The following is a 23,773-nucleotide window of genomic DNA, read 5'->3' as shown; positions in this document are numbered from 1 at the left end:
CGCGTCGGGCTACCGCAGCTCGGCTCCTATGGAATTGGATGTAACCCGGCACGGCCACCACACTTTGAATAGAGCTGTACTACAAGCCCTATTTAATGTGCAAGTTCTGACGGCTGCATTAAACAGCTGCATTCGACTTAGTAGATTTGACTTGTCATATGTAACCATAATTGTTGAGAAACTTTATATAGAATATATCACAGTGAGGGGTTGTGTCTGGCAAGGCAGGTATTTTCCTCCCAGCATGTGCGGCTGGGCTGGTTTCCAGCCACGTGAGGTCAAATACCGGACCGGAGTTTAAGTGCCGGTCCGGGTTTTGGCAGCACCTGGCTGTCCTTGAATAGGCAGCTGGGCTCAGCAGAGATGTCTGTGTTTTTGGGATCTGAGGCTTTGTGCCGTGCTGGAGACTGAGAGCCGCACACTGGGGAAACAGGCCCCTTAAAGCCTGCTGTGGACTACTGGTGGCAGAACTGCCAGCATAGGTGACTTGTGTTATATGAACTTTCCATTGTGTGTGAATTACCACCAAGACTGCAAAGTTACGTGCTGTTTTGTGCAATTGCCTCAAGTGTGAATAAACGCTGACGTTTTGAGTTAAGAACTTGTATTTTGCCTCTGTACTGCACCCGCTTAACCTATCTACCAGAGCGATACCCCACAAATTTGTATAATTATATATATATATATATATACACACACACACTCACGTAAAGAATTATTAGGAACACCATACTAATACGGTGTTGGACCCCCTTTTGCCTTCAGAACTGCCTTAATTCTACATGGCATTGATTCAACAAGGTGCTGATAGCATTCTTTAGAAATGTTGGCCCATATTGATAGGATAGCATCTTGCAGTTGATGGAGATTTGAGGGATGCACATCCAGGGCACGAAGCTCCCGTTCCACCACATCCCAAAGATGCTCTATTGGGTTGAGATCTGGTTACTGTGGGGGCCATTTTAGTACAGTGAACTCATTGTCATGTTCAAGAAACCAATTTGAAATGATTCGAGCTTTGTGACATGGTGCATTATCCTGCCGGAAGTAGCTATCAGAGGATGGATACATGTTCTCATTCTGTTTACGCCAAATTCGGACTCTACCATTTGAATGTCTCAACAGAAATCGAGACTCATCAGACCAGGCAACATTTTTCCAGTCTTCAACAGTCCAATTTTGGTGAGCTCGTGCAAATTGTAGCCTCTTTTTCCTATTTGTAGTGGAGATGAGTGGTACCCGGTGGGGTCTTCTGCTGTTGTAGCCCATCCGCCTCAAGGTTGTGCGTGTTGTGGCTTCACAAATGCTTTGCTGCATACCTCGGTTGTAACGAGTGGTTATTTCAGTCAACGTTGCTCTTCTATCAGCTTGAATCAGTCGGCCCATTCTCTTCTGACCTCTAGCATCCACAAGGCATTTTTGCCCACAGGACTGCCGCATACTGGATGTTTTTCCCTTTTCACACCATTCTTTGTAAACCCTAGAAATGGTTGTGCGTGAAAATCCAAGTAACTGAGCAGATTGTGAAATACTCAGACCGGCACGTCTGGCACCAACAACCATGCCACGCTCAAAATTGCTTAAATCACCTTTCTTTCCCATTCTGACATTCAGTTTGGAGTTCAGGAGATTGTCTTGACCAGGACCACACCCCTAAATGCATTGAAGCAACTGCCATGTGATTGGTTGACTAGATAATTGCATTAATGAGAAATAGAACAGGTGTTCCTAATAATTCTTTAGGTGAGTGTATATATACACTGCGTGCAGAATTATTAGGCAAATGAGTATTTTGACCACATCATCCTCTTTATGCATGTTGTCTTACTCCAAGCTGTATAGGCTCGAAAGCCTACTACCAATTAAGCATATTAGGTGATGTGCATCTCTGTAATGAGAAGGGGTGTGGTCTAATGACATCAACACCCTATATCAGGTGTGCATAATTATTAGGCAACTTCCTTTCCTTTGGCAAAATGGGTCAAAAGAAGGACTTGACAGGCTCAGAAAAGTCAAAAATAGTGAGATATCTTGCAGAGGGATGCAGCACTCTTAAAATTGCAAAGCTTCTGAAGCGTGATCATCGAACAATCAAACGTTTCATTCAAAATAGTCAACAGGGTCGCAAGAAGCGTGTGGAAAAACCAAGGCGCAAAATAACTGCCCATGAATTGAGAAAAGTCAAGCGTGCAGCTGCCAAGATGCCACTTGCCACCAGTTTGGCCATATTTCAGAGCTGCAACATCACTGGAGTGCCCAAAAGCACAAGGTGTGCAATACTCAGAGACATGGCCAAGGTAAGAAAGGCTGAAAGACGACCACCACTGAACAAGACACACAAGCTGAAACGTCAAGACTGGGCCAAGAAATATCTCAAGACTGATTTTTCTAAGGTTTTATGGACTGATGAAATGAGAGTCTTGATGGGCCAGATGGATGGGCCCGTGGCTGGATTAGTAAAGGGCAGAGAGCTCCAGTCAGACTCAGACGCCAGCAAGGTAGAGGTGGAGTACTGGTTTGGGCTGGTATCATCAAAGATGAGCTTGTGGGGCCTTTTCGGGTTGAGGATGGAGTCAAGCTCAACTCCCAGTCCTACTGCCAGTTTCTGGAAGACACCTTCTTCAAGCAGTGGTACAGGAAGAATTCTGCATCCTTCAAGAAAAACATGATTTTCATGCAGGACAATGCTCCATCACACGCGTCCAAGTACTCCACAGCGTGGCTGGCAAGAAAAGGTATAAAAGAAGAAAATCTAATGACATGGCCTCCTTGTTCACCTGATCTGAACCCCATTGAGAACCTGTGGTCCATCATCAAATGTGAGATTTACAAGGAGGGAAAACAGTACACCTCTCTGAACAGTGTCTGGGAGGCTGTGGTTGCTGCTGCACGCAATGTTGATGGTGAACAGATCAAAACACTGACAGAATCCATGGATGGCAGGCTTTTGAGTGTCCTTGCAAAGAAAGGTGGCTATATTGGTCACTGATTTGTTTTTGTTTTGTTTTTGAATGTCAGAAATGTATATTTGTGAATGTTGAGATGTTATATTGGTTTCACTGGTAAAAATAAATAATTGAAATGGGTATATATTTGTTTTTTGTTAAGTTGCCTAATAATTATGCACAGTAATAGTCACCTGCACACACAGATATCCCCCTAAAATAGCTAAAACAAAAAACAAACTAAAAACTACTTCCAAAAATATTCAGCTTTGATATTAATGAGTTTTTTGGGTTCATTGAGAACATGGTTGTTGTTCAATAATAAAATTAATCCTCAAAAATACAACTTGCCTAATAATTCTGCACTCCCTGTACACACACACACACACACACACACAATACTCAGCATAAATGAGTACACCACTTTGAGAAGTAAGATTATAATCAATATCTCACTGAACACAAGAACAATTTTTCAAATTTTGACGAGAGTTTCATAGAGCATTTGTTTAACCCATAACATGACAGTAAGGTTAATAATATAACTTAGATTTCAAAAATTCAGTTTGATGCAAAAATGAAAGTAGCCCAGATCAAAAAGTACTATATCTAGTATTTTGTATGACCTCCATGACAGCACCAAGTCTTCTAGGCATTTGTAGAGAGTGGAGTACTGCACATTATGGTTACTGGTGCCAGCAAGGACTAAACAGTCCTAACATGTAATTGTGGCACTCAGATTGTTCATTTGCACTTATTGGTAATTTATTGATATAAAGTTCATGATCCAGTTACATAATTAAACATAGGCAATGATAGAAACCACAGTTTGGTAGTGACGGTGACCGTACGTTTCGATCCTGGGCGGACCTCCTTCAGTGCTAAATTTGTCTGTTTTGAGATTGAGGATTATAGAGGGACTGGATCACGAACGGATTATAGAGGGACTGGATCACGAGATCCAGTCCCTCTTTAATCCTCACCTCAAAGACAGACAAATTGACAACTGAAGAAGGTCCGTCAGGACCGAAACGTCCGGTCACCGTCACTACCGAACAGTGGTTTCTATCATTGCCTATGTTTAACCACTTCAGCCCCCAGTGCTTAAACACCCTGAAAGACCAGGCCACTTTTTACACTTCTGACCTACACTACTTTCACCATTTATTGCTCGGTCATGCAACTTACCACCCAAATGAATTTTACCTCCTTTTCTTCTCACTAATAGAGCTTTCATTTGGTGGTATTTCTTTGCTGCTGACATTTTTACTTTTTTTGTTATTAATCGAAATTTAACGATTCTTTTGCAAAAAAATGACATTTTTCACTTTCAGTTGTCAAATTTTGCAAAAAAAACTACATCCATATATAAATGTTGCTCTAAATTTATTGTTCTACATGTCTTTGATAAAAAAAAAATGTTTGGGTAAAAAAAAAATGGTTTGGGTAAAAGTTATAGCGTTTACAAACTATGGTACAAAAATGTGAATTTCCGCTTTTTGAAGCAGCTCTGACTTTCTGAGCACCTGTCATGTTTCCTGAGGTTCTACAATGCCCAGACAGTACAAACACCCCACAAAAGACCCCATTTCGGAAAGTACACACCCTAAGGTATTCGCTGATGGGCATAGTGAGTTCATAGAACTTTTTATTTTTTGTCACAAGTTAGCGGAAAATGATGATTTTTATTTTTTTTTCTTACAAAGTCTCATATTCCACTAACTTGTGACAAAAAATAAAAAGTTCTATGAACTCACTATGCCCATCAGCGAATACCTTGGGGTCTCTTCTTTCCAAAATGGGGTCACTTGTGGGGTAGTTATACTGCCCTGGCATTCTAGGGGCCCAAATGTGTGGTAAGGAGTTTGAAATCAAATTCAGTAAAAAATGACCTGTGAAATCCGAAAGGTGCTCTTTGGAATATGGGCCCCTTTGCCCACCTAGGCTGCAAAAAAGTGTCACACATCTGGTATCTCCGTACTCAGGAGAAGGTGGGGAATGTGTTTTGGGGTGTCATTTTACATATACCCATGCTGGGTGAGAGAAATATCTTGGCAAAAGACAACTTTTCCCATTTTTTTATACAAAGTTGGCATTTGACCAAGATATTTATCTCACCCAGCATGGGTATATGTAAAAAGACACCCCAAAACACATTCCCCAACTTCTCCTGAGTACGGAGATACCAGATGTGTGACACTTTTTTGCAGCCTAGGTGGGCAAAGGGGCCCATATTCCAAAGAGCACCATTCGGATTTCACAGGTCATTTTTTACAGAATTTGATTTCAAACTCCTTACCACACATTTGGGCCCCTAGAATGCCAGGGCAGTATAACTACCCCACAAGTGACCCCATTTTGGAAAGAAGACACCCCAAGGTATTCCGTGAGGGGCATGGCGAGTTCCTAGAATTTTTTATTTTTTGTCACAAGTTAGTGGAAAATGATGATTTTTTTTATATTTTTTTTTTCATACAAAGTCTCATATTCCACTAACTTGTGACAAAAAATAAAAACTTCCACGAACTTACTATGCCCATCAGCGAATACCTTGGGGTCTCTTCTTTCCAAAATGGGGTCACTTGTGGGGTAGTTATACTGCCCTGGCATTCTAGGGGCCCAAATGTGTGGTAAGGAGTTTGAAATCAAATTCAGTAAAAAATGACCTGTGAAATCTGAAAGGTGCTCTTTGGAATGTGGGCCCCTTTGCCCACCTAGGCTGCAAAAAAGTGTCACACATCTGGTATCCCCGTACTCAGGAGAAGTTGAGGAATGTGTTTTGGGGTGTCTTTTTACATATACCCATGCTGGGTGAGATAAATATCTTGGTCAAATGCCAACTTTGTATAAAAAAATGGGAAAAGTTGTCTTTTGCCAAGATATTTCTCTCACCCAGTATGGGTATATATAAAATGACACCCCAAAACACATTCCCCACCTTCTCCTGAGTACGGAGATACCAGATGTGTGACACTTTTTTGCAGCCTAGGTGGGCAAAGGGGCCCATATTCCAAAGAGCACCTTTCGGATTTCACAGGTCATTTTTTACAGAATTTGATTTCAAACTCCTTACCACACATTTGGGCCCCTAGAATGCCAGGGCAGTATAACTACCCCACAAGTGACCCCATTTTGGAAAGAAGACACCCCAAGGTATTCCGTGAGGGGCATGGCGAGTTCCTAGAATTTTTTATTTTTTGTCACAAGTTAGTGGAAAATAATGATTTTTTTAAAAAAATTTTTTTTCATACAAAGTCTCATATTCCACTAACTTGTGACAAAAAATAAAAACTTCCATTAACTCACTATGCCCATCAGCGAATACCTTGGGGTCTCTTCTTTCCAAAATGGGGTCACTTGTGGGGTAGTTATACTGCCCTGGCATTCTAGGGGCCCAAATGTGTGGTAAGGAGTTTGAAATCAAATTCAGTAAGAAATGACCTGTGAAATCCGAAAGGTGCTCTTTGGAATGTGGGCCCCTTTGCCCACCTAGGCTGCAAAAAAGTGTCACACATCTGGTATCCCCGTACTCAGGAGAAGTTGAGGAATGTGTTTTGGGGTGTCTTTTTACATATACCCATGCTGGGTGAGATAAATATCTTGGTCAAATGCCAACTTTGTATAAAAAAATAGGAAAAGTTGTTTTTGCCAAGATATTTCTCTCACCCAGCATGGGTATATGTAAAATGACACCCCAAAACACATTCCCCACCTTCTCCTGAGTACGGAGATACCAGATGTGTGACACTTTTTTGCAGCCTAGGTGGGCAAAGGGGCCCATATTCCAAAGAGCACCTTTCGGATTTCACAGGTCATTCTTTACAGAATTTGATTTCAAACTCCTTACCACACATTTGGGCCCCTAGAATGCCAGGGCAGTATAACTACCCCACAAGTGACCCCATTTTGGAAAGAAGAGACCCCAAGGTATTCGCTGATGGGCATAGTGAGTTCATGGAAATTTTTATTTTTTGTCACAAGTTAGTGGAATATGAGACTTTGTATGAAAAAAAAAAAAAAAAAATCATCATTTTCCACTAACTTGTGACAAAAAATAAAAAATTCTAGGAACTTGCCATGCCCCTCACGGAATACCTTGGGGTGTCTTCTTTCCAAAATGGGGTCACTTGTGGGGTAGTTATACTGCCCTGGCATTTTCCAGGGGCCCTAATGTCTGGTAAGTAGGTAAATGACCTGTGAAATCCTAAAGGTGCTCTTTGGAATGTGGGCCCCTTTGCCCACCTAGGCTGCAAAAAAGTGTCACACATCTGGTATCTCCGTACTCAGGAGAAGGTGGGGAATGTATTTTGGGGTGTCATTTTACATATACCCATGCTGGGTGAGAGAAATATCTTGGCAAAAGACAACTTTTCCCATTTTTTTTATACTAAGTTGGCATTTGACCAAGATATTTATCTCACCCAGTATGGGTATATGTAAAATGACACCCCAAAACATATTCCCCAACTTCTGCTGAATACGGAGATACCACATGTGTGACACTTTTTTGCAGCCTAGGTGGGCAAAGGTGCCCAAATTCCTTTTAGGAGGGCATTTTTAGACATTTGGATACCAGACTTCTTCTCACGCTTTGGGGCCCCTAAAATGCCAGGGCAGTATAAATACCCCACATGTGACCCCATTTTGGAAAGAAGACACCCCAAGGTATTCAATGAGGGGCATGGCGAGTTCATTGAAAAAAAAAAATTTTGGCACAAGTTAGCGGAAATAGATTTTTTTGATTTTGTTCTCACAAAGTCTCCCTTTCCGCTAACTTGGGACAAAAATTTCAATCTTTCATGGACTCAATATGCCCCTCAGCGAATACCTTGGGGTGTCTTCTTTCCAAAATGGTGTTATTTGTGGGGTGTTTGTACTGCCCTGGCATTTGAGGGTCTCCGCAATCATTACATGTATGCCCAGCATTAGGAGTTTCTGCTATTCTCCTTATATTGAGCATACGGGTAATGAGATTTTTTTTTTCCGTTCAGCCTCTGGGCTGAAAGAAAAAAATGAACGGCACAGATTTCTTCATTCGCATCGATCAATGTGGATGAAAAAATCTCTGCCAAAAAAAGAAAAAGGAGGGGAAAGGCGTCTGCCAGGACATAGGAGCTCCGCCCAACATCCATACCCACTTCAGCTCGTATGCCCTGGCAAACCAGATTTCTCCATTCACATCAATCGATGTGGATGAATCAATCATTGCCGGGATTTTTTTTTTTATATATACAAAGTGTTTGCCAAAGTATATGAACACCGCCACCTCCTCAGCTCATATGCCTCGGCAAACGTATCTTTTACTGCAGAGGAGAAATCTCGTCTTGCAGCGCCGCATACACCGACTTGCGTGTAATCTGACAGCAGCGCAATGCTTCTGTCCGAATGCACATCAGTGCTGCAGCTAGTCGATCGGTTGGTCCACCTGAAAGGTAAAAAAAACAAAACAAAAAAGAAAAAACCAGGCCGCAATGCAATAACTTTATTAACTGTTGAACAGAACATAGAAACTTTTTTTAAACTTTTTTAACTGAACGTTTAACTTTTTTACTTACCGGTATTTTTTTTTTTGTTTAGTTTTTTTTACCTTTATAGAACAAACCTCTCCTTCCCCATGGGACAATGTGCAAAGCGCAAATCGCCCAAAGATGTGGCGAAGTACGTTATGCACTTTATCCCAGGTGAAAGGAGAGGCTTGCAGCAGCTGTGAGTGAATGGGCCCTAATAGCCCAGTGTGCCTGTCCTGGTGAGATGTGATCCCTATGCTAGGTGTACCTGTGTGTGGTACTCCTGGAAACACTCTCCATAGCATAGGGCAGGGTGGTCAGCACAGTCAGGACAGAAATAGCGGGTGTCACGCCTTATTCCACTCCTGCTACAGACACGACATCTTTTTCGGGGTGACGGTTGGGTTGAGGTACCAGGAACGACACTGGGGAAATGTCGCTCGTGTAGACGGCTAACTACACTGGTGGATGGGGCCACGGAACCTCCTGGGTAAAGGAGGTTCTCGATGATCTCTTCCTGGAATTTGAGGAAGGATCCTGTTCTCCCAGCCTTACTGTAGAGAAGAAAACTATTGTACAGCGCCAATTGAATCAAATATACAGACACCTTCTTATACCAGCGTCTGGTTCTGCGGGAAACTAAATACGGAGACAACATCTGGTCATTGAAGTCCACCCCTCCCATGAGCGCATTATAGTCGTGGACACAGAGGGGCTTTTCAATGACACGGGTTGCTCGCTCAATTTGGATTGTCGTGTCTGCGTGAATGGAGGAGAGCATGTAAACGTCACGCTTGTCTCTCCATTTCACCGCGAGCAGTTCTTCGTTACACAAGGCAGCCCTCTGCCCCCTTGCAAGACGGGTGGTTACAAGCCGTTGGGGGAAGCCCACGCGACTAGTTCGCGCGGTGCCACAGGCGCAAATCCGTTCTAGAAACAAATGCCTAAAGAGGGCCACACTTGTGTAGAAATTGTCCACATAAAGATGGTACCCCTTGCCGAATAAGGGTGACACCAAGTCCCAGACTGTCTTCCCACTGCTCCCCAGGTAGTCAGGGCAACCGACCGGCTCCAGGGTCTGATCTTTTCCCTCATAGATCCGAAATTTGTGGGTATAGCCTGTGGCCCTTTCACAGAGCTTATACAATTTGACCCCATACCGGGCACGCTTGCTTGGGATGTATTGTTTGAAGCCAAGGCGCCCGGTAAAATGTATTAGGGACTCGTCTACGCAGATGTTTTGCTCAGGGGTATACAAATCTGCAAATTTCAGGTTGAAATGGTCTATGAGGGGCCGAATTTTGTGGAGCCGGTCAAAAGCAGGGTGGCCTCTGGGACGGGAGGTGGTGTTGTCGCTAAAGTGCAGGAAACGCAGGATGGTCTCAAATCGTGTCCTGGACATAGCAGCAGAGAACATGGGCATGTGATGAATTGGGTGCGTTGACCAATATGACCGCAATTCATGCTTTTTTGTCAGGCCCATGTTGAGGAGAAGGCCCAAAAAAATTTTAAGTTCGGAAACTTGGACTGGTTTCCACCGGAAAGGCTGGGCATAATAGCTTCCCGGGTTAGCGGTTATAAATTGTGTGGCATACTGGTTGGTCTCTGCCACGACTAAGTCCAAGAGCTCCGCAGTCAAGAACAGCTCAAAAAATCCCAGGGCCGAACCGATTTGAGCCGTCTCAACCCGAACTCCAGACTGGGCGGTGAAAGGGGGAACTACTGGTGCGGCTGAAGTTGGTGACTGCCAATCAGGATTTGCCAGCACCTCAGGGACTCTAGGGGCTCTACGGGCCTGTCTGTGCGGTGGCTGCGACGGGGTAACTATTGCACGTGCCACCGTACCAGCTTCAACTGCCCTTCTGGTGCTCGCTACTTCACCAGGTTGTACGGCAGTGCTGGTACTAGGTCCAGGAAGGGCTGCGCTGCTGGTGTATGCCTCACCACGTGATCCGGCAGCGACAGCCCCACTCTGCTGCTCTTGAAGCGGATCCTGCGTAACCTGTGGTCTAGCGACATGGGGCCGGGTACGCCTGGTGCTGCCAGGGACCTCCACCTCCTCGTCCGAACTTTGGGTCAGAGAGCCACTGCTTTCCACAGGTTCATATTCTGACCCGCTAGATTCGTCAGATGAGGGTTCCCACTCCTCATCCGACTGGGTCAGAATCCTGTAGGCCTCTTCAGAAGAATACCCCCTGTTTGACATTTTGGACTACTAAATTTAGGGGTATTCCCTGAGACTACCCAAGAAAAAAAGCAAACCTGTCTTACAAAGGGGAGGCTAGCGAAGTACCGGAGGCTGCTGCGGTTGATAAAAAATATCAAAACTGATTTTTTTATCGCCGCAGTGCGTGTAAAGTGAATGTGCAGTGATCAAAAAATATATATTTTTTGTCACTGCGGTGGGGCGGGCGTGGGTGAACGCACGTGTGGGCGACCGATCAGGCCTGATCGGGCAAACACTGCGTTTTGGGTGGAGGGCGAGCTAAGGTGACACTAATACTATTATAGATCTGACTGTGATCACTTACAGATACTATAAAAGTACAAATGCTGATTAGCGATACGCTAAACAGCGAATAAAAGTGACTGCGGTGCGGTGAGGTGGGCGCTAACTGACGCTAACTACCTAACCAAGGGGCCTAAACTATCCCTTAGGCTGGGTTCAGACCTGAGCGTCTTTGATATGCGCGTTTAACGCACGTTTTTGACGCGCGTTTTTGACGAGCGTTTTTTGCAATAGTAAACGCGCGTTTGACGCGCGTTTGTGTGATTGACTGCAATGTCCTATGGCCACAAACGCGCGTCAAAACGCCCCAAAGAAGCTCAAGCGTTTTTCAGCGCTGTAAAACGCTCAAGTGAGAACCAGGGCCATAGGGAAGCATTGGTTTTCATGTGTTGAGCGTTTTACAGCGCGTTTGAACGCGCTGTAAAACGCTCAAGTGTGAACCCAGCCTAAAACCTAACAGCCAATACCAGTGAAAAAAAAAAAGTGACAGTTTACACTGATCACTTTTTTTCCTTTCACTAGTGATTGACAGGGGCGATCAAAGGGGTGATCAAAGGGTTAATTGGGGTGCAGGTGGGTGATCTGGGGCTAAGGTGTAGTGTTGGTGCTACTCACAGTTCAGTCTGCTCCTGTGCTGGATCCAACCGACGAAAAGGACCAGCACAGGAGCAGACAAGCCATATAACAGATCATATTTACTAATATGATCTGTTATATGACTTTGGATTGGATTTTTTGAAAATCGCCAGCCTGCCAGCCAATGATCGTTGCTGGCAGGCTGGTGACGAAATACTTCTTTTAATTTTGCCGGCCCGCGATGCGCATGCGCGGGCCGGCTTTGAGCGAAATCTCGCGTCTCGCGAGATGACGCGTATATGCGTGACTCTGCGCAGCGCTGCCACCTCCGGAACGCAATCCTGCGTTAGGCGGTCCGGAGGTGGTTAATTATGTAACTGGATCATGAACTTTGTATCAATAAATTACCAATAAGTGCAAATGAAGTAATAACTTCGGCACATCGGAGCCAATACATTCTAATACTGTACGGAGCGCTCGCTCCGTACAGTATTGAAACAAAGTTTTATGCGAATCGACTTTCGATGTTTCATCCGAAGTCGGATTGCTCATCCCTAGTAGGCACCATGCATTTTTCTTTGTACTCCTCACCTTTGCGATGCCATACAGTTTTGAAGCCATTAGTTCCAAAAACATTTATCTCGGTCTCCTCACTCCAGAGTATAGATTCCCAGTAGTCTTCATCTTTTTCAGCATTGGTCCTGGCAAATTGTAGGTGGGCTTTTTTGTGCGTGAGCTTTGGGAGAGGCTTCTTCATGGACAACACCCATGCAAGCCATTCCACTGCAGTGTACGCCGGATTGTGTCAGGGGAAACACTCACCCCAGTCTGGCTTTCTACTTTTCTTGCAGTGAACCTGCATGGTGATTTTCTTCAACCCTTCTCATCAGAAGACGCTCCTGTTTAGGTGTTAAAGGGGTTGTGTCACATCAGCCGATAGCATTAATTATGTAAGTTAATACAAGGCACTTACTAATGTATTTTGATTGTCCATGTTGCTTCCTTTGCTGGCTTACTTCATTTTTCCATCACATTATACATGCTTGTTTCCATGGTTACGACCACACTGCAATCCATCAGCAATGGCCGTGCTTGCACACTATAGAAAAAAGCACCAGCCTATGTGCATTCCTGCGGTCCTAGCCACCAGAGAGGCCTGCACTTTTTCCTATATTGCGCAAGCACGACCACCGCTGATGGAGTGCAAGGTGGTTGTAACCATGGAGAGAAGTGGTGTATAATGTGATGGAAAAATGAATCCAGCCAGCAAATGAGGCAATATGGATAATAATACATTAGTAAGTGGCTTGTATTAATTTTATCTACATAATAAATGCTATTTGCTGAAGTGACACAATCACTTTAATTTCCGTGGATGTCCTGGAAGTCTCTGTGAGATGGTTGCAGTTCCATATCTTTACATTTATGTATCACTTTTCTTACAATATTCTCACCGATAAGTAAAGCTTTGCTGATCTTGTAGCCGTCACCTTTCTTGCGTAAAGAAATTCTTGTGACATTTCTCCACCATGTGGTCCCATTGCTGACAGCATGAAATTAGAAGGGGTTTTCTTTAAAGTGGTTCTACAGTTTGTTTTAACTGATGATCTATCCTCTGGATAGATCATCAGCATCAGACCGGCGGGGGTCCGACACCCGGGACCCCCACCGTTCAGCTGTTTGAGAAGGAAGCTGGCCCAGTGATGTCACGACTAGTCTCAACTTGCCTGGGCGGGGCTAAACTCCATTCAAGTGAACAGAGCTTAGCCTCACCCAGGCCATTGATACAAGTCGTGACGTCACTGGGCCAGCGGTAAACAGTGAGAAGGCCGCTGCCTTCTCAAACAGCTGATCGACAGGGGTCCCGGGTGTCGGACCCCCGCCGATCAGTGCTGCGGTGTATTTATTTTATATATATATATACCAAAAAAAAGGGCAGCACTCCAAAAATAGAAAAATAAAATAAAAACCTTTTATTCACCCATGCGGTACAGCAACGTTTCGGCTCAACATTAGAGCCTTTCTCAAGCAAAGACCAAATGACCAGTATATATATATATATAAAAAAAATAAAGGGAACACTTAAACAACACAATGTAACTCCAAGTCAATCACACTTCTGTGAAATCAAACTGTCCACTTAGGAAGCAACACTGAGTGACAATCAATTTCACATGCTGTTGTGCAAATGGGATAGACAACAGGTGGGAATTATAGGCAATTAGCAAGACACCCCCAATAAAGGAGTGGTTCTGCAGGTGGTGACCACAGACCACTTCTCAGTTCCTATGCTTCCTGGCTGATGTTTTGGTCACTTTTGAATGCTGGCGGTGCTTTCACTCTAGTGGTAGCATGAGACGGAGTCTACAACCCACACAAGTGGCTCAGGTAGTGCAGCTTATCCAGGATGGCACATCAATGCGAGCTGTGGCAAGAAGGTTTGCTGTGTCTGTCAGCGTAGTGTCCAGAGCATGGAGGCGCTACCAGGAGACAGGCCAGTACATTAGGAGACGTGGAGGAGGCCATAGGAGGGCAACAACCCAGCAGCAGGACTGCTACCTCCGCCTTTGTGCAAGGAGGAACAGGAGGAACACTGCCAGAGCCCTGCAAAATGACCTCCAGCAGACCACAAATGTGCATGTGTCTGCTCAAACGGTCAGAAACCGACTCCATGAGGGTGATATGAGGGCCCGACGTCCACAGGTGGGGGTTGTGCTTGCAGCCCAACACCGTGCAGGACGTTTGGCATTTGCCAGAGAACACCAAGATTGGCAAATTCGCCACTGGCGCCCTGTGCTCTTCACAGATGAAAGCAGGTTCACACTGAGCACATGTGACAGACGTGTCAGAGTCTGGAGAAGCCGTGGAGAACGTTCTGCTGCCTGCAACATCCTCCAGCATGACCGGTTTGGCATTGGGTCAGTAATGGTGTGGGGTGGCATTTCTTTGGAGGGCCACACAGCCCTCCATGTGCTCGCCAGAGGTAGCCTGACTGCCATTAGGTACCGAGATGAGATCCTCAGACCCCTTGTGAGACCATATGCTGGTGCGGTTGGCCCTGGGTTCCTCCTAATGCAAGACAATGCTAAACCTCATGTGGCTGAAGTGTGTCAGCAGTTCCTGCAAGACGAAGGCATTGATGCTATGGACTGGCCCGCCCGTTCCCCAGACCTGAATCAAATTGAGCACATCTGGGACATCATGTCTCGCTCTATCCACCAACGTCACGTTGCACCACAGACTTTCCAAGAGTTGGCAGATGCTTTAGTCCAGGTCTGGGAGGAGATCCCTCAGGAGACTGTCCGCCACCTCATCAGGAGCATGCACAGGCGTTGTAGGGAGGTCATACAGGCACGTGGAGGCCTCATTTTGACTTGTTTTAAGGACATTACATCAAAGTTGGATCAGCCTGTAGTGTGTTTTTCCACTTTAATTTTGAGTGTGACTCCAAATCCAGACCTCCATGGGTTGAAAAATTTAATTTCCATTTTTTAATTTTTGTGTGATTTTGTTGTCAGCACATTCAACTATGTAAAGAACAAAGTATTTCAGAAGAATATTTAATTAATTCAGATCTAGGATGTGTTATTTTTGTGTTCCCTTTATTTTTTTGAGCAGTGTACATACAAGTGATTAATACATAATTGATAAATAAAGCCACAGAATATCAACTATAAGATAATAGTGTACATTTGAAATAAAGTGCTTAATGAAAAAGACAACTCATGTCTACATTGGTGATAAAAATACACATCTCAAAAAATTCATAGCACACGTGTAAAGTGACTGTGCCTAATAAAGTGTCAGGTGCTATAATATTGATGGGCTCAATTAGGGAGGGGAAACGTACACACCAACCAGATACATAGTGACTTCAGAGACAGTACACGTCGAACTCAGCGTACCACGATCTCCACCACACATGCCCGAGCCGTGCTTACTTCCCGCACAGCGTGATGCCACTCTCTATGGCCTATGGAGCATGCGCACTGGTCTCCCGAGCTCACAGTGGCCATATTGGAAAAGGTAAAGAGGCCACATTGACCAGTGCGTTCGTGAAATAACCCTAAGGCCTCTTTCACACTTGCGTTGTCCGGATCCGGCGTGTACTCCACGTGCCGGAATTACACGCCGGTTCCGGAAAAACGCAAGTGTACTGAAAGCATTTGAAGACGGATCCGTCTTCATAATGCGTTCAGTGTTACTATGGCAGCCAGGACGCTATTAAAGTCCTGGTTGCCATAGTAGGAGAGGGGGAGCGGTATACTTACAGTCCGTGCGGCTCCCGGGGCGCTCCAGAATGACGTCAGAGCCCCCCATTCGCATGGATGACGTGATCCATGTGATCACATGATCTATGCGCTTGGGGCGCCCTGACGTCACTCAGAAGTGGCCTGGGAGCCGCACGGACGGTAAGTATGCTGCTCCCCGCTACACTTTACCATGGCTGCCAGGACTTTAGCGTCCCGGCAGCCATGGTAACCATTCAGAAAAAGCTAAACGTCGGGTCCGGCAATGCGCCGAAACGACGTTTAGCTTAAGGCCGGATCCGGATCAATGCCTTTCAATGGGCATTAATTCCGGATCCGGCCTTGCGGCAAGTCTTCAGGATTTTTGGCCGGAGCAAAAAGCGCAGCATGCTGCGGTATTTTCTCCGGCCAAAAAACGTTCCGTTCCGGAACTGAAGACATTCTGATGCATCCTGAACGGATTTCACTCCATTCAGAATGCATTAGGATAAAACTGATCAGGATTCTTCCGGCATAGAGCCCCGACGACGGAACTCTATGCCGGAAGAAAAGAACGCAGGTGTGAAAGAGCCCTTACATATAGAAAACTGAATCCATTATTAACAAACAAGCCCACATATAAGGGCTCTCCTTCCTTTTTGCACCTTTAGGCCCCTTTCACACGGGCGAGTATTCCGCGCAGATGCGATGCGTGAGGTGAACGCATTGCACCCGCACTGAATACCGACCCATTCATTTCTATGGGGCTGTTCAGATGAGCGGTGATTTTCACGCATCACTTATGCGTTGCGTGAAAATCGCAGCATGCTTTATATTCTGCGTTTTTAACGCAACGCAGGCCCCATAGAAGTGAATGTGGTTGCGTGAAAATCGCAAGCATCCGCAAGCAAGTGCGGATGCGGTGCGATTTTCACGCACGGTTGCTAGGAGACGATCGGGATGGAGACCTGATCATTATTATTTTCCCTTATAACATGGTTATAAGGGAAAATAATAGCATTCTGAATACAGAATGCAAAGTAAAATAGGGCTGGAGGGGTTAAAAAATAAAATAAAAATTTAAACTCACCGCGTAGCCGGCATCTCCTTCTGTCTCCTTTGTTGAATAGCACCTGTGGTGAGCATTAAATACAGTTACAGGACCTTTGATGACGTCAATCCAGTCATCACATGGTACGTCACATGATTTTTTACCATGGTGTGTGGATCATGTGATGACCGGAGTGACGTCATCAAAGGTCCTGTAACTACTTAATGCTCACCACAGGTCCTATTCAACAAAGGAGACAGAAGGAGATGCCGGGCCGCAATCAAGTGGACTAAGGTGAGTTACATTTTTTATTTTTTTTTAACCCCTCCAGCGCTGTTTTACTTTGCATTCTGTATTCAGAATGCTATTATTTTCCCTTATAACCATGTTATAAGGGAAAATAATACAATCTACAGAACACCGATCCCAAGCCTGCGATTTTTCTCACGCGAGTGCAAAACGTATTACAATGTTTTCCGCAACGCACCCGCACATTTTCCCGCAACGCCCGTGTGAAACCAGCCTTAGAGTACAATATTTGGGCATATGGCTTAACGGACTATGCAAGTGGATGTTCCTACACTAATCAGGGTACATCCTCCACAGCAACGGGGAAAGACCCAACATCTGCAGATTTGGGTGCAAACTGGGCACGGTCAGCTTTAGGCCTCTTTCACATTTTTTTTGCGTTCCCTATACGGAACCATTCATTTCAATGGTTCTGCATAAAAAAAACGGAATGTACTCCATATGCATTCCGTTTCCGTATTTCCGTTTTTCCGTTCCGTTGAAAGATAGAACATGTGCTATTATTGCCCGCAAATCACGTTCCGTGGCTCCAATGGGTCCGCAAAAAAAACGGAACACATACGGAAGTGCATCCGTATGTCTTCTGTATACGTTCCGTTTTTGCGGAACCATCTATGCCCAGTTGTTATGTAATGTTATGCCCAGCTCAATTTTTTCTATGTAATTACTGTATATGCCATACGGAAACGGAAACACAACGGAAACAAAAAACTGAACAACGGATCCGTGAAAAACAGACCGCAAAACACTGAAATAGCCATACGGTAGCGTGAAAGAGGCCTTATTATTACTTTTACAGCAGACCAAAATATAACCCATAAACATAAATCCTCGGCCGTCTGGCCACTGACTACACAGTATTTTCCCTCTCTATCAGGATCTGAGTCTACTACACAGCTCCCCGAAACACAACATGGTGCTTACCCCCACACAGGGTTAGAGGGTCCTGGCTCCCGCAGGCCTTGGCACAGCCTGCTCCTTCCCCAGACTGGGAGCCCTGATTGAGGAGCTCAGCCCAGATTTACCTGAGCTCCTCATTACCAGCCTAACTGCTGCAGACAGTGGGAAAAACCTATTCTCCTAGCCTTTCTTTTCCTCACCCAGCTTCCTCCATTTTAATGGCCCTCATGTGGCCCTCTGGCAGCTCCACTGCCAATATATATATATATATATATATATATATAACTACGGCCTGCATGCAGGACTTTTTTAGTCTAAAATAACAGATCTCAGACAGAGATGGCTAAAACGGAATCCAAATGTGCATAACTGAGCATAATGGATGTTTAAAATACAGGATGTTTTTTTTTTTTTCACTTTATTTTTCTGTTCTTCCAACAGATCAGTGGAACGGAAAAATAAGCGGTGATGTGAACTTGGCCTAAGCTGCAAAAGCAAGGTCTAATAGTGCTATATCCTGCATGGTTTATTTTCCTTCCTTTCACCATTTTGTCCAGAAGGTGGCGCTGTATTTCTGAACTGACGGCACAATGGTGCTCGTGTATGAATAATGTTTGTACGACAGCTTTGTGGTCCTGTGTGAAATTGTTACTGAATGCTATCTGTGATAGTTCATAATGTTATCATGGAGTAAAATGTAAAGGGTTGTCTCCTATAGATGACCACCTTTAAACAAAAAAAAAAAAAAAATCTCAAGTCCTGCTTCTTACAACATCCACTACTTCACCGCCGGATCCCCATTGACTGCAGTGAGGTCTGGCCGGATTTCATCCAGACAGAAACCGCTGCATGCGTGTTTTTTGTGCGGCCGACTGTGCATTTGTGCCGGATCTCCAAAACAGAGATGTGAATGCATCTGGTAGAGCTGGTGGTCCATATCCTGAAAATCATGAACTACAGTACATACGAACATATGGAGTAAAGAAGAAAGACTCATTAAGGGTCAGCTCAAAAACCCGCAGTTATGTATTAACAAAAGACTTTATAAAGTTGCTTTGTCTGCTTAATGAGCCATAATTGCTCCATAAAAGTGAATGGAAGCAGAAATTCTGGAACCAGTACAGGACATTCCCCTGTCACTGAGGTCTACCCTTTGGGTCCTGGCTTCTCAATCTTAGGGCTCATTCAGATGACCGTATGCTGTCCGCAAAAATGCAGATCTGTTTTTTGCGGATTAGATGCGGACCCATTCACTTCTATGGGGCCCTTTTCTTCCAATCCACGGCTCCGCAAAACAAATTAAGCATGTCCTATACTTGTCAGTGAAAATCAGGACATGGCCCCAATTGAAGTCTATGGGTCAGCGAAAATACGGAATGCTATCCGTTTTTTTGCGGACATGCTGAACTGTCCGCAAAAAAACATCCGCATTCTTGCGGACAGCATACGGCTATCTGAAAGAGCCCTTATTTGGGGCTCATTCACACTGCCGTATGAACGGATCCGCACCCGTTCCGCAATTTGGCGGAAGGTCTGCGGATCCATTCATTTTTATGGGCCCTCAAAAGATACGGACGGCACACAGTGTGAAAAACGGAAGGCATCCGGATGCAGTGCATTTATCACTGATGGTTGCGAGGTAGATTGTTATTCCGTTTTAATTCACGTGTGTGACAAGCGTACGCAATCCAGATACAGTCCGGATGGAAAAACTCAACCACTGAATCGCATAAAAACTTATTGAACTTGCATGCAAAGCTATCAGTTTTATGCTGGACAGATTAAATCAGGGATGCTCAACCTGCGGCCCTCCAGCTGTTGCAAAAATACAACTCCCAGCATGCCTTAATAGCTGTAGGCTGTCCAGGCATACTGGGAGTTGTAGTTCTGCAACAGCTGGAGGGCCGCACGTTGAGCATCCCTGGCATTAAATCAATCCGTATCGCCTTTCAGTGCTAGAGAACCGAAAGAAAGTGTTGTAAATCCACTAAGCACCACTTGGTGGAGCCACATCCCAGATGGTTGATAATAGTGACTATGTGCCCCTGCAGTACTCACTATTTAGGACCATGTATAGGATTCTGATGGCCAACTCAGTGGTGTATTACTTTGTCAGATGGGTGTAAGAATTAATAGTAGTTATTCTATTTGTGCAGTTTATTAACAGAACCCTGTCACTGATTCCATAGAATACAACTCATTGATATCTTTACAGACACAGAGCAGCTCCATAAGTTCCATAAGACCACTGACTGTGGGTGTCAGATGGCTGCAGGAATCGGCTGTTGTGGTGCACCTCTCTGTGTGCCAGCCACCAGGTACTGTGACTAACTTAGCCAGGCCAGTACTTCCCTTGCTTTCCTAATTGCACTTGGGGAATATGTCCCCCCCCCCCCCAGCTATGCCTCTGGCAAAAACTTAAGCGCAGTTGATTTAGGCAGGGCAATGATTCAAAGCAAGTACACCCTTGAATGGCTGAAAAGAATCAGAATGAAAGTTTTAGCTTGGCCGAGTCAGAATTAACTTACTTCACTCCCATTGAGATGCTGTGGCAAGACCTTAAACGGGCAGTTCATGCTCCAAAACCCATGAATATAGCTGTATGAAAAAAAAGGAGCTTCTATGCTGCTTCTGGGCTCAATAGTTAGCGCTGGGGTCTTGGGTTCAAATCCAACTAAGGCCTCATGCACACGGCCGTTGCTTTGGTCCGCATCCGAGGCGCAGTTTTGGCGGCTCAGATGTGGACCCATTCACTTCAATCGGGCCGCAAAAGAAGCGGACAGCACTCCGTGTGCTGTCCGCATCCGTTGCTCCGTTCCGTGGTCCGCAAAAAAAATATAACCTGTCCTATTCTTGTGCGTTTTGCGGACAAGAATAGGCAGTTATATCAATGGCTGTCCGAGGCGTTCTGCAAATTGAGGAACGCACACGGACGCCATCCGTGTTTTGCGGATACACGATTTGCTGACCGCAAAACACACAACGGTTGGGCAACATCTGCATGGAGTTTGTATGTTCTCCTCCGGGTACTCTGGTTTTCTCCCACACTCCAAAGTCATATTGATAGGAAGTCTAGATTGTCAACCCCAGTGTGGACAGTGGCCCAAGTTTACTAATGTGTTTGTGTTTAAAAAAAGAAAGGCGCAATTTGGCAAATCTAGGGTTTCTACGCCTTTCCAGACATGTTTGACAAGGGTGTGGGGCTTAGTGGAATGGAGGCATAAAATGCCTGTTTTGCGATAAAATTATGCCACAGTTCTGGCGTAATAATCTGTCTTAAGGTAAGCCCTGCAGTAATTGGTATGGAGTCTATGCCTGCACCACATTTATCATCCATCATCACTGTCTAAGCTTTGTAAACCTGGGCAAGCGAGTGATGCCAATGTCTGTAAAGCGCTGAAGAATATGTCGGCGCTATATAAGCAAAAGAAAGCAGCGCTGCTGTAGAGTGGATGGGTGCTATTCCCCAGGACATCTGACCCTGTGTCCTATGTTAATAGATGATCGACACCCGAGACAGCACTTCATGGTTGTGACATTTCTGCCCTGCTCAATGGGGCCAAAATTAAATATATGTAAATTCACATTTGTGTAGCCTTTAAATATAACTATATCACAGAGGAGAACATTTTTAGCGCTAACCTGTGCTCTTTCTATTTCAGAGATGCGTTGTTGTTAAGAACCAAGACAGAAGACATATTGTCTCAGCTTTCCATTAACCTCATGGGGACAATGTACACCTGTAAAGTGGCACTGAGGGGCATGGTCCAGCAGCAGCAGGGAGCCATTGTCAACATTGGTAATGACTGTAACCTCATTAGTAACATCTGTCAGTGTCATGGGCCCCTTTACACCGCCCAAACATCCGGCAGATTATCGCTAACAGGAATTCGTACAAACACTCGTTAGCGGTAATCGTCTGGTGTAAAGGTACCGCTGTTTATCCCATGAACAAGCAAAAAGCTTGTTCGTCTGATAATAGGACTGTGTGTGAAGGCACTAAAATCGCTTGCCGGCAGCAGATCATGCCGTCTGAACAGCACTTTGCAAACAATGATTCTGTAGGGGGACAAGCAATGACATTAGCGATCACTCCTCCCTATACTGTGAGGAGATTGATTCCTTCCCGATAATCATCTGCTCAGTTCAGCAGTGTAAAGGGGCCTTTAGTTTGGCGTTTGCTTGCATTTTGTGAACTAGTTATGAAACTAAATTTTAGCTGATTTATATGTGCCAGCTTTAAAGGGGTTTCCAACTTTTTTACATTTCAACCCAGCAGCAGATCACTGTTGAAGCCAGTCATTGGAAGAGCCAGAGGAGCTGGGGGGAGCGGGGGAGTATGGGTTTTTCAACAAGTACTGCAGGCTTGGATTGAATTTAAAAAAGTGCACAAAGCTGAAAAACCCCTTTAACCACCTAACTGGTTTCCCCAAGTCCAGCTCTGGCAGTGGGAAAAGTACTTAACTGTTCTGCTGGAGCTGGGCTCAGGCAGAAAGTGGAGGGCGGAGGGCTGCTTTAGATTCTGCTATCTCCTGAATGGTAGCAGCTAGAAACATGCAACTGGTCTTGTTTGAAAGCTGACATTCCAGACTTTCGTACAAAACCAGATAAAGTCAAAGAAAACAGAGGAGAAATAACTGTTAGAAATCAAGTCAGGAATAATCTCGGGTAAAACCTGCTTTTACTTTCACTTTCAGCTGCATTCACTGCATCCCGATTTCTATCAGTGATATCTTCCCCTTTACTGAACATATTGCTGTCATTATTGTCTGAAAGCTTGGAATGTCAGCTTTCAAACAATACAAAGCCCATATCTCTAGCTGGTACCAAACCAGAGATATGAGCAGTTAAAGAAGCTGCCCCCTCCCTGTCAGTCTGGAGGAGAATGAGGCTGCAGGAGGAGAGAAAAAAACGGTAAAAATATATAGAAATGTGGTATTTTCATCAATGTACGGACCCACATAATAAAATTATGTTATGTTTACCACACAGTGAACGCCGTAAATAAATTCCACAAAATAATGTAAAAATTGCTGTTTTTATAATCTTTCCCCCTAAAAATAAAATGATAAAAGTTATTTAATACACAATATATACTCCAAAATGGTTCCTAAAAAACCTACAACCAATCCCGCAAAATAAAAAAAGAATTTAGAAGAAAATATTTTAAAGTTATGACTGCTAGAACACAAAGGGGGAAAGTATTATTGGGCCTTAAGGCTAAAATTAATAATGTCACTAAGGGGTTAAAAATGCAACAGTGTCCCTGAGTTGTGCGCCAACAAGATTTACTGCAGACACACATAAAAAAATCTACAATAAAAAAGTTTTTTTTTTTTTCAATTTTAAAAGGATTCTGTCACCTGGATTTTGCCTGTAGAGCTGCAGACATGGGCTTCTAGATCGCCGCTAGCACATCCGCAATACCCAGTCCCAATCGCTCTGTGTGCTTTTATAGTTCTCACGAACGTATGGCTTTTATAGTTTTTTGCGGTCCGTTTTTCACTGATCCGTTGTTCCGTTTTTGAGTTCCGTTGTGTTTCCATTTCCTTTCCGTTTTTCCGTTCCGTTTTTCCATATGGCATATACAGTATACAGTAATTACATAGAAAAAATTGGGCTGGGCATAACATTTTCAATAGATGGTTCAGCAAAAACGGAACAGATACGGAAGACATACGGATGCATTTCCGTATGTGTTCCGTTTTTTTTGCGGACCCATTGACTTGAATAGAGCCACGGAACGT

At 44.5% G+C, this 23,773-nt stretch overlaps 1 protein-coding gene across 2 annotated transcripts in view; it reads left to right on the top strand.

Moving 5' to 3' along the window:
* The window catches only part of CBR4 (carbonyl reductase 4), a 53,859-nt gene that overhangs the window by 15,837 nt on the left and 14,249 nt on the right, over positions 1–23,773 (top strand). For both annotated transcript variants that reach the window (XM_040420527.1, XM_040420526.1), the window contains exon 4: positions 21,689–21,825. In XM_040420527.1, the coding sequence (XP_040276461.1) occupies positions 21,689–21,825 (137 nt within the window). The remainder of the gene's footprint in view (positions 1–21,688; positions 21,826–23,773) is intronic.

Source organism: Bufo bufo, chromosome 2 (assembly GCF_905171765.1).
Source record: "Bufo bufo chromosome 2, aBufBuf1.1, whole genome shotgun sequence".
Lineage (NCBI taxonomy): Eukaryota > Metazoa > Chordata > Amphibia > Anura > Bufonidae > Bufo > Bufo bufo.
Note: the sequence above shows the minus strand (reverse complement) of the source record. Positions and strands in the feature narration are given on the sequence as shown.